At 36.2% G+C, this 12,388-nt stretch overlaps 1 protein-coding gene and 1 non-coding gene across 2 annotated transcripts; both read right to left on the reverse strand.

The window, feature by feature from the left end:
* Positions 1–475: 475 nt before the first annotated feature.
* TRNAH-GUG (transfer RNA histidin (anticodon GUG)) lies at positions 476–547 on the reverse strand. Its single transcript has one exon. It is a non-coding gene; the product is annotated as a tRNA-His (tRNA).
* Positions 548–5,721: 5,174 nt separating this feature from the next.
* Positions 5,722–8,738, reverse strand: LOC131625212 (nucleolar protein 56-like). Its single transcript, XM_058896101.1, has 8 exons — positions 8,450–8,738; positions 7,866–8,080; positions 7,607–7,764; positions 7,171–7,358; positions 6,842–7,094; positions 6,529–6,677; positions 6,312–6,446; positions 5,722–6,140 (listed from the first exon to the last, which is right to left on the reverse strand). Exons 1-8 carry the CDS (start codon positions 8,652–8,654, stop codon positions 5,896–5,898), a joined length of 1,548 nt encoding a protein of 515 aa, XP_058752084.1. The 5' UTR covers positions 8,655–8,738; the 3' UTR covers positions 5,722–5,895.
* Between the last annotated feature and the right edge of the window lie 3,650 nt (positions 8,739–12,388).

The following is a 12,388-nucleotide window of genomic DNA, read 5'->3' on the forward strand; positions in this document are numbered from 1 at the left end:
AATTTATCTTATTTTATTTTCGTATCTACAAACCAAAACTTTTAATACAAAATCCCTTAATCTAATATATAATAGTATGGTTGAGTCAAAATTGAAATAGTTCTAGTGAATACGAACTTTTAAATTATTTCTTCACAAAAATTTTGTACACTTTCTAAATTGTTCATTAATTTTTTGGCGTTGTTGTTACGGTTGGTGATTAATTTTGACAAGTCAAATAAATTATTCTTGGATTTACTAAGTATTTTATTTTTTGTTAATTTAAATTAAAAAAATTGTTCTTATTGAGTTTTTTTAATTGTGCATTGCTATGAGACTTTTTTTCCTTAAAAATTTAATTTTAAAAAGTGTGGCTGCTCGTTCTTGTTAGGGTTTGTGATTAATTTCAACAAGTCAATGTTGTTATTGAGTTTTTTTAATTGTGCATTGCTATGGGACTTTTTTTCTAAAAAATTAATTGTTTAATTTTAAAAAGTGTGGCTGCTGGGATTCGAGCCCAGGTCTCCACGGCCACAACGTGGAATTCTTACCACTAAACTACAGCCACTTGATGGAATGATGGACAACCAAATAAAACTTAGATTTTGCAATTTCATTTAAATCGAGAGAGCAAAAGATTGGTTGTACTGTGTACTCAGTGGGACTTTCCAGACTTAGAAAGAGTTAAAAGAGAGATTCCTGGAATGTTTTTACACAAATTCACAGTTTGTGGAAAGAATAACAGCAATTTAATATTCTAAGCAAGGTAACTCAAATTATCTTTGTGATGCTTGGAAAATGTTTAAATTGTTGCTCAAGAAGTGTCCTAATCATAATATGGACAACATGGAACAAATGCAACATTCTACAATGGCCTTGAGAGTTCAAACTAGAATGTTTCTCCATGTCTCAGCTGGAGGTACTATAAACAACAAGAATGGAGATGAAGTGAAAAAGCTGATTTAGAATATGTGTCAAAATTAATATCGCACACAAAGTGACAAAGATCCAAAGAAGAAATGCATGACAGAGCTTGATAATTAACATGCTCGATTAACATAACTTGAAGCCTTAACAAAGCAATTATCTATCATTACTCTTTTTCAAGCAAACATTATTCTAGTCAAGGTGTTAATATGTGGTTTCTATGGTGAAGGTCACACCAATGACAATTGTGTGCCATATTGACAAAATGAATAGGCTAATTCTGATGGAAATTTTCAAAAAAAGAAAATCCTTACTCCATCACTTATAATTCCGGGTGGAAAGTTCATTATCAAATCAACAAGCTCCTTAGAATCCTCCATTAAGGAAGTTATCGCCTTTATAAGATATTATAAATAAATTCATGTAGAAGGCTTGAGAAAATTTTGAGGCAAGGAAATCTAGTCAAGATAAATCCAACATGAACAATTAAGCATTCATAAAGGATTTTGAAATTTAAATTGTATAGTTATCTAAACAATTGGAAGCTCAATCAAGTGGAGATTTTATTGAGAATATGTTATACAATTCTAGGAACGAGAGTTGTAAAACTAGTGAGTTGAGAAACAGAGTAATACCCGCAATAGTAAATCCTAGGAGTAAAAAAAGAAAGTAACAAAAGATGAATGTAGAATTCATAGATGAGGGAGAAGTTGAAAACGAACAAGAAGAAAAAATGAAATAAATTAATTGAGGATAAAAAAGTGAGAATGGAGTGAAAAACACCATCGAGGGAGAAAAAAGTGAGAAGTTGACTGATGATAACTCAATAAGAAGCAAGAGATTACTTCATATGTCAAACTTCCTTATCCACAAGTAATGAAGAAGATGGAGAATGAAGAAGGGCAGCTCAAGAGATTTGGTGAGAGTTTAAAGTAAATGTTAGTTTATGCAAAATTCACGAAAAATTTGTTAACTGAAAGAATAAATCCAAAACATGATGAAAATATATCATTGCTAGAAGAATGCAGTGTAATTATCCAAAGAAAGCTTCCACCAAAGCTAAAGGATCCTGGTATTTTAACATTCCTTATTTGGTTGGTAAGATAAATGTTGGGAGAGCCCTTTATGATCTATGGGTTAGCATTAACTTGACGCCTATTTCCATGATGAAGAGGCTTTATTACGGGGATGTTAATCGTAGAAGTATGACTATAACACTAGTGGATTGTCTTTTGCTTATCAATATGTTGTTATTAAAGATGTATTGGTTGAAGTGATTTATTATTTTAGAGAATATTTTATCTTAGACATGGATAAAGATTCAGAAGTACCTCTCCTTCTTTGAATACATTTCTTAGCAACTGGTGGAGCATTAATATATGTGAAGTTTGGTGAGGTTATGGTGAAATTTCAAGATGAGCAAGTGCTTGAAGTGAGTTGTCATCGAAATGAATATCCTCAATTATCATGTGTATGTAGTTGAGGAAGTATCTTAAAATGAGTCACTCTTGCTACTTATTGAACTTATTCCAAGATTTTAGTCACTTTTCTAGAAAAACACATTCATTCCCTTTTTCTAAGAACATCACTAGAAGTGATTCAGAGTTTCGTTGAAAGCTTTCGCCTTTTTCATTCCTCCTTCTTCATCAATCTCTTTTAACCAGGTACTCTTCTACTTCAAGCTTTAATTTTAGAATTTCCTACTTTTAGTTAGGATAAGTGATAACACCATCGATTTAGGAGTAAATATGAAGTGGAAACTTCATTTGGATCATCCCATGATTCTCATCATCCTTCTCATAGTAGTGATCACGTAGGGTCATAAATTACATCCATATTTGACAATTATGAGTCAGAAGGAAGGTCTGAGGCTTCCTTGGCAGAAGAAATTTCTTTTTTTAGGTTGTTAGACGCCTTTATAATAAATGTAGACAGAGGAATAAATCGAACTGAGGTCCCAATGACCCTCTTGTTCTTTCAGAAGAGGAGGTACAAACTAATTGGATGAGGAGTGAAATTATTAAATATTTTGTTCAAGTTCTTATGAGAATTGAAGGCCTAGCGACAATGAGGTGCTGGAACATTTAATTCGTCGATGTTAGTCGGGTGCACCAATGTAGGATTCGATAGAAAAGTGGCATGAACTTCTTCGGCTTAGAGCACTGAGGCCGCCCTGCATGATGTTGACATTATGGTCGACGATACTTCGGGGTGGTTGGTCTTTATGGTGCCATAGAAGAAGAGGATATGTATTTCTTTTGATGATTGCATAGTGTTGTTCTATGAGTGCTTATTTACAAGAATAGGACTCCGACTGCCCTTTTTTGAAGATGCCTTGCCTTGCGTGTGACAATTAATTTGTGTGTGAGGATCGTGTACACCAAAGCGTATCTTGAGGTCGACTTCTGATTTTGTGTTCGTCGAATCGCTTTGTCTGATGCTTCGGCGAGCCATTTTTTGATCGTCGGCGCCAGACTCCCTCTTTGTTTTCCTTTGGAATGTGAATGTTGAACAGCAGTCGGATGCTGATACTGACAGGTCCTCTTGCATCTAGGATCTGGGATATCTTTCTATGAGTATTTCCAGTGGACCTCTACTTCGATGTCCGGTTGGTGGATACTCTGGTGCATCAAGTGGAAACCCTATGATATCCACAGGATGCACTCGGATATCATATTGATGTCCAACGTTAACTACAAATTTGTATTATTTGGGCGTCATTAATTATGAACTTATGGTATCTTCAAGGCGTCGCCTCAGTATGAGCCTTGGTAAGAAGGATACACGAGGGTGACTTTAGGTCAGGAGACGAATTAAAAAATTTCTCCCTGGTCTTCATGGATATCGCCCTTAGAGCCCGACGTAACCCTAGATATGGACCTGAGAATATTCCTTCGCTCTCTTGCGGAGTTCTTGAGGAAATTGGAGTTTTGGATCCCAAAGAATTGGAGTTGAAGCGGTGGTTGACAAATCCCCACTTTCGTTCTTGAACGCTTTCCGATTTTGAGATCTGAGGAAGTTGTAACTGGCGAAGATGGAGAACGGACGCGAATTCGCGGAAAATCAGGGATATGAATCTGAACCGCAAGAATCCATATCTATAATATCTAAAATTGTTCGAGAGTTCTTGTGAAGCGAACGTGATTTTTTGTGGAAAATGTAGGAATCAGAAGTTGATTTCCATAGATGGCGCCATTGTTCCGTTCGAGAACCAAAAATTGATGATCTAGTTTCACGAAGGAATTAGAAATGAAGAGAGTTGGTTAATGGTGTTCTTGAATGGTGGCTCTGATCTCCTTTATGATGGTGTGGGGGTGGACCTGCATGGTTATCACTTCAACATCCAAGTCAGTTCAAGATTCAATATGAGTACAATGAAACTGGAGATTAGTGAATGTGAATCTTATCATCACATGTGAAGTGTTTTATATTTGAGTCGAATAGAGTGAGCTTTTGATGAATTGGACCTTGGTCAATTTGGCCTATTGGCCGCGGTCTAGAACACATATAATGCCTTGATGTCAATAAATAGGATAAGGTCAAATTTGCCTTGGACAAAAGCTTAGCACAAATGCGATACCATTAAAAGTACCGTGTTTATTATGGAGAATTCTCCATAATATATTACCTACCAAAGACAATCTCATCAGGAGAAGAATTATTAGTCAAAATCTTGCCAATGTGTAGGGCGTGATGCTCTGATGAATCATTTTCACATATTTTTTAGTGTCCCATCTTTGCAGGTATTTGGTAGAGAATCAACAATTGGTTTGGATTACCTAATGTGTTTCAAAATGGATGCATGACATATTCTATATATATAGAATAGTTTACATAATCATTTAGCACTTGGAGAAATATCTCTAAAAACTTATCGTGGTGTGGTTTCCGAGCATATGGAAAGCACGAAATGATTGCATATTTAAAAACAAGGTTGTGAAGATGGAGCAGATGATTGAATCAATACAAAAAGAATGTTTGGAACTGGTTGAAAGTCCAATCTAATAACTTAAAGTGTTATGTATACCAATGGCATATGAATCCTAGGTTATACTTTGGAGTTATAGATGGATTATGATTGTTAATAATAGACTTAAAAACTTTGTCAAAGTTTGGGGGGCTGTTGAACGTATTTAGAGGTAGTCAAGCAAGCAGGATAGTCATGAAATTTAGTGAGTTTAGTGAAGAAACTCCATATCAGCTTTGGCGTGGCTGCAACTAATCCCAGTTTGGATTTATGATCAAACTAGGATTATTGATTGGTCTGTTGCAGGTGAATGTTTTTGAAAAAGAAAGAAATTGGTTGCGACACGTTTTATTAGCAACAAATATATGCATTGATTTATTTGAATAGTCAATATTATGCTTCTACATAATCAAAAGAAACTAAGAGTTTATGTAGTGTGTTTTGTGTAGTTTTCATGTTATAGTATGAATTAAGAAAAAATGGTGGTTGAAACCTCAAATGTGGTATGATGTCCTTGGTCCTAAATTAGATTACTGACGGAGATAATCCCACATTATGACCCAAGATCTATATCAAATCAAGTCAAACAATGCTAATTCTAGTGTCTAATTAAGCTGCTGAAAGAGGTAGGCTAACTATTGGTACTGGATAACACCACCAAGTTAGCAGAACCTAGTTGGAAAAGAATGTATCATAAAAAACTAAATAAAAAATTAATAATAAATAAACAACTACTAGGGAAGATCCCGTCCTCTATCCTAAAACAAATATGACTTGAAATGTTCTCGCATTAAAAACAAAATTTGTCTACAAAATTTATACTCCCATTTCAATAATGATAAGATCCATAATAGAAATAAAAGCTTCCAAAATTATACGGAAAACATGAAGGGTTGGACAAAACTTTTAAGCTAAATACTAAACAAAACAATAAACAAGAGTCAAGACATAAACATTAAAAGTTCAAAGCAAAACTAAAATATAACATTATCCAATACAGCAAGCATCGTTTAGTTTAGTTTTTAATCAACATCCTTCCTCTTTGACTTCTTCTTCTTCTTCTTTCCTGACTCGCCATTAGCAGATTCATCTACAACCTGATCCTGAACATCAGCCTCTTGCTCCAATTTTCTCTTTTCTTTCTTTTTCTTCTTCTTTTCTGACTTATCACCATTTGTAGTTTCTGCAGCTTCTTCATCTGCAGCAGCTTTTTGCTTCTTCTTCTTAGTTTTCTTGGCTGATACTTCCTCTGTTTCCATTTCTGTATCTGCAAAGATTCATATAAATCAGAAAAATGAACATTAGAAACTACAGCATAATTACAGGTTAAAAACAGTAATCTTTCCACCATAAAGCATCATGAAAAAAACACCATGACATCAAATTCATATTTAGTATGAGAGAATGAGATGGAGTCGGTAGATCTCCTAGTCTGTACCTAGGTTGTCAGCAACTTCAATAGCAGATTTCATGACATCAATGTTCTTACGAGGGGCAACTCCCTTATCATAAAAGTCAAGTCGCTCCTCAACTTGCTCACGGAGTTTGTCCCCAAATGCTGAAGTACCCTTTTCTGCACAACATAACAAAATAATGATACAGATGCAAAATAAAAGGAGCAGGAGTTTGCTAAAATTAATAAGCAGGAAACAAACCAGAAAAGCAGTCAATCCTAGATGCAATAGAGCATTTGTTTGCAAGATAGCGAGCCATGCGACCCTTGTTTTTGGCAGATGCTCGACCAATAAAAGAAGAGTGGAATATCAGACCATATTTGGGAGTATTTCCTCTTGTTTTTAATGCCCTGAATAAAGCAGAGATATAGATTATCAGAGTTAAGATCACAAACATGGAAATAGTGTCACCTGTCCAGACAAAAAACATGCAGTTTCACAAATTAAACCTGCTTGTTTCTTCAGAAAAAAATATAAGCAGTTCAATTTTCAAAACAAGTGATGAGTTAAAAACCTGAACAAAGCTTTCTCTGCCCCAAGAATCTGAAGAGTTGATGACGGGCACTTAGCTAAATTTGTGAGACTACCAGCATGAGAAATTAAACGAGCTCCTACACTATCACCAACTAAAGATTGCAAATTTGGTGCAATATCATTCATCTTAGTCGTCAGGTAATCAGACAACCTTCTCCTGTAGTCAGATAGGTCCATCACCCTTTGAGCAAACTGATGGACATTGATCAAGTCCACAGGGGACAATTCTTGACCTGAAAAAAACAAGACAAAGCAGGTTAAGAGAGATGAGAAAAAAACCAAGTTAAATGCAAATATATGATATTATACCCATGGAGGCTTTTGCTGCTTCTACAATCTCCTTTGCTTTATCTTCATCTCCAACTAAGTCAGTTAAGGCTTCAATATTGTCTTCGGCCAACTTTGACTTATCCTCAACATATTTTGCTACTTTGCAATAGAGATAATTATCATTAACAATCTTCACTAGTTCAGGAAAATGCCATGAATACCATTCTCTGCACAAAATAGATGACAACAGATAAATAACTCTAAGTTATAAACTCACTGAAGATGTAAACTATTAGTCGGGTTGTTGGCAGTAGAGAAGCAAGGGAAAGTGTGTGTGGGAAAGGGTGTTCGAAAGTGTTAGGCCACAAGGTCATACTTGAAAAAAGATTCAAACTATTTCCTTGGATAAAGATGTAAACTATTTAATCAACAAAATTGCATATTTGAACGAGAATTCATGTTAAGCCTGTACTACCTGACTCTCATGGCAAATGAATTGATATCCTTATCAAGTGTATCGAGTAGGAAGATTGCTTGGATGACCATATTGTCAACCCTATTAACATTGAACTTCACTTTTGCTCTGCTGTAACTGTGGCAGAGACCAAGTTGTGCCTTTTCCAAATCTCCTGGCTACGGAATTCAAAAGATACAATAATATACCAATCAATTAAACTGTTAAAAGGGATAATCCTATAAGTAATATAAACAAAGCAGCCAAAACAACTGCTAACCTTGAGATCACCAACAAACTTGTCAAAATGAAGCCTGACACCACGGATAAGTTCATTCACAAACTCATTACTTTGGCAAGGAATTTTAGTAGCATCTTGTATGTGTGAACCAATCTTAGATTCAGCTACACCCAAAGAGAACTTCGGTTTCTTACCTTCCTTTACTTTGGGTAAACTAGTCTCCAAAACAGTTCTCAGTTCATCAGTCATAATACCTGAACAACATCAACAACAACAACAAAAAGTTGAGCAACTGACAAAGTGAAATAAATGCATTTGAGTACACTAACAAACATAACCCCAACCATACAAATCACGTTTAAATCAGTTTTAACATCAATAATGTTACTTAGGGTTTTAGCAGATTTTCATAACGTGACAACACAGACACTAAAACACACTTAAGAAGCTACTCCTAATAACAAAACAAAAAAATAACTGAAAAAACTAAAACTAGTATCAACTGAATCACTATGTACAATAACAGATTCCTATAGAACAAAGCAGAAACATTGTACAAAGACTGCAACGATACATGAAAAACACACAAGCAAGTGAGGTTATGGTGGGTTAGGTTATATTACCTTCAGAGACGGCATTAATTTGTTCAAGTCCTTCAAGAGCAGAGGTGAAGGGGTTGAAAGAGCGAAGCTTAACGACCTTACCGAACCTGGTCAAATCGGAAACGGAGTTCCGAACAGCTTCAGTGTTCTGACCAATTTCGTCGATTCCATGAGCCTCGAACAAGGCGTAGCCGGCGGCAGTTTCGTGGAGGAGGAAGAGAGCCATTTTGATGGCCGCAGCAAAAACCCTAGAAGTGTCAGAGTGGGAGAAAGGGCATTCGAAAATATTATGAAACAGGGTTTAGGGTTTAATAGGGGATGTGTCTTTGTATAAATGATTGATAACAAAGCGGGTCAGGTTGAACCGCAAGGTAAGGGTATGGTTTTGGGCCCAAGTCTCAAAATGCCCAAATCTTGGGAGGTTACTTCCTATCACCCTTATTTTATACCTGGCATCTCCCATATTTCAATAATACCTATGTTGTCCTTGTGAAAATTTAAGCAAAAAATCTGAATAAAACATTCAGTAGTTTAATCAAAATTCCGGTACATAGTAAAAAAAATCGGTAGTATATATGAAAAATATGGTTTGTTGGATATTTTAAAATAGTTGGAATATTTTCTTAGTATCAGATTTAAAGAAAAATTCAGAAGTTATCAGACATTTAGTCCAAAACATCTGATCTTCCGACTTAAACAACCGATTCCTGAAAAAAATTTGATAGTTATAAAAGAGTGAAAATTGAAAGGTAGAGATTTTATCAACACTTTTATATGGTTGTGATTGCATTAACCATTTTGTGTGGTCTACAAAGACTCCAAAGTTATATAAATAAAGGTCATATGTTGTTCTTAATCATAACATTTTACTATAACTCGTCATCAATTTTGATTAAGACAAAAGTGTATTTCAACATGCTAAAACATTTTGTAGAATTTCGCCTTCCGAAAGACAGCACGTGTATCATCGTCTTGAGATTCACGATGAATGATTTGTTGCACGACACCAACAATAGAAAGATGGGCGACATCGAGTTTCGAACAGACTAGATTGATGTTGAAGGAAAGGTGAAATACGACCTTATGGAGTTGAAGACCAGTGAAGCTTTAAAGATTATGTGGAGAACCTTTCACCGTAGGCTAACTAAGGGATTGGTCGTGTTTGATTTGACAATATCAAGATCTGTCGACGACATAATCAAGATGTTAAAACGTCCAGAATCATCTAATAGTGACTTGATTTTCACGTTCCTTATTGTTATTTTATGTTTGTTGTAATGTGTTGAGTTATGTTCATCTTCCAAACATGTAATCGACAAAATATTATGTAATAAAAAGTATGGTGCTAAATAGTCGGAGTCACAAAATATATAAATAATACAAATCTAAAATCAAATATCTAAATAGGCCCCCACGGGTTATGTATGTTGCTTGCGATGCCAAACCAAAAATCTTGCCATATGGGTTCACCAAAATCATGAGGTTATAGATAATGATTGTTATCATTTGCATATGTTGAGTGTCATTCACATGACGTGGAGGCGGCAACACGTCATTATAAGGTGCCCGTACATCAAGATGAGAAGATCCATCCTGCGGAGATCCAACATGATAATGTCCCATATCATTTCCATGTTTCCCAGGTGGGATCATGTGAGGGTGTGATAAAGTAAGGTACCAATCCAGATACCCATCCACACACTCTACAGAGAGTTGAACCTCCGATGCACAATCTCTAATGGCACGTGCAGATCTCATAATGTTACCACAAAACCATATATCAATACCCTTTGATGGAATAAGAGGGACTGGTCATGGGGTGTCTTAGACATATTCAAACTGGCGAAGACACCTCTCAGGTAAGTGTCTATTCACTAACTCCTCTCATCGCAGATAACTAGAAAAAAGTGTTGCGTCATTGAACTTCTCATCCACTTTATGGTCTGTGTAGGGTATCCAGATGACATCGTCTACATTCAACACATCATTCCTCCTCTTATACTCCATAACACGTCCCGGGTATGCATACATGTCGTAAATCTCTTGGCTTGTGGGGATCCAGTAGTGGTAGCAATAACTCTTCTATCACAAATGAAAGAAAAATGCTTGTATATCCAACATTGCACAATAACAAAGACTTAGATAACCAAAAAAATGTGATAAATAGAACTAACATAATAAGAAATAATAATTTAGTTACACCTAAAATAGACTCATCTAACTGGTAAGCAGCTTGGTCTAAAAAGCACTTGCCTCTCCAAGGGCAGCAAATAGAACAGTCAATGCAACACACCCTTATGCCTAACTACAATGCTTAAGGTTGTTAAATAGTCGCATGTACTTCACCTTGATATATATTATACTTATCCTCTAAGATAATACATCTTATAAGATGTACCATGTATAGCCTAGCTACTACCTCATACATACCCGATGCACTAGCTCGACATACCGTTCCCACAACCAATACACGCGAAAGTGAGCACCCTTCCTATACCTAAACCTCTATATCACCTATTCTTTAGTAACCACCAAGTATTGTATAGTTGTCATATGTGCGGTCTCCTGACTAATAATGGGAGCAGTAAAGAAATTACCTGCCAGCGGAATATGGAAAAGCCATGAGACATCACCCAATGTAATCGTCATCTCACCATATGGAAGATGGAAGGAAGATGTCTCCTTGTACCATCGCTCAAGAAAAGGCTGACAATAATTGACTGTCGAACATGGTAAGCAAACAACCCACCAATAGAAGGATACCTCATTCCTCAACTATCGCTTTCACCTTTGGTGGCATCACGACATCAGATAAATTCTTCAGCTTCAACCCATGGGCGGACACCTTAAGTGGAATATATAATGCCTCGTACTGTTTTCAGGATTATCGACTGACCTCACAAACCAACACAAGTCTTTTCAATATGTTTTTTCCTTACTTACACGCTTTCCGGGAAACTTCCGAGAAAGCTATCCATCCAAATACTACTCCAAGTCAAGCAGACTTAACCATGGACTTCTTATTGGTTAGGCTACCGAAAAGATGATGCATCTTGTTCATTGTAGATTAACAAATAAGAACTACATAATTAAGAAGACTTGACTTAGAATAGTATTTGGATGGGTGGCCTTCTGGGAAGTTTCCTAAAAAGTGTGTGAGTAAGGACAAAGCATGCGGAAAAGATATGTGTTAGTTTGTGGGATCAGTCGGTAATCTTAAAAGCAGTTTAAGGCATTACAAAATATGGTATTGTAACAAACAAAGTAAAAAGGATCAGTTAATTTCAAAGTATCATTAATAAATAAAGTTACATCATCGACATATCATATACATACCTCTCCCTACCATAATCCGAATGTCACATGATCTGCATATCCTGTGAGAATAGAAGTGTCACTAGGCCCACCAGGAAACCCTCCATATATATACAAACTGGTCTGTCGAAACATGAGGAGTGACACTTGTCTCAATGGGAGGAGTAACCTACATATCATCAACTGGCGCCTCAATAGTTGTAAGTGGAGAACACGCTTTGATAATTGTCTCCATAGTAACCTTTATAGTAGTTGTTTCCTCTACCTCCGAAGGATGGAGCACCTTTGTCATCTCAAAAGTATGGGGAACATATGTCTCTGCCGGATGAGGCATATCTATCTCTGTTGCCATCTGCATGCCATCCTAAACTGGTGCATAAACATCAATTGGCTCGTCCTCATTATCTTTTGTTCACCCCAAAAGTAGATATATATCTTCTAAATCAGATAGTGCAGGGTGCACAAAATGAGCCTGGTCGGTCAGCCGCCTGTTGTTAGAACCGATCGTTGTCGCCTCTTGTGAGAACCTAACAGAGACGCTTTGCACGTCCGACTACAATAACAAATTCCCTCTTGGGTGCTATCGGAGACACTTTATACGTCTTAATACAATAGTCAAATGCCCTCTGTCAAAGAAATACACGC

Source organism: Vicia villosa, unplaced genomic scaffold (genome assembly GCF_029867415.1).
Source record: "Vicia villosa cultivar HV-30 ecotype Madison, WI unplaced genomic scaffold, Vvil1.0 ctg.000195F_1_1_1, whole genome shotgun sequence".
Lineage (NCBI taxonomy): Eukaryota > Viridiplantae > Streptophyta > Magnoliopsida > Fabales > Fabaceae > Vicia > Vicia villosa.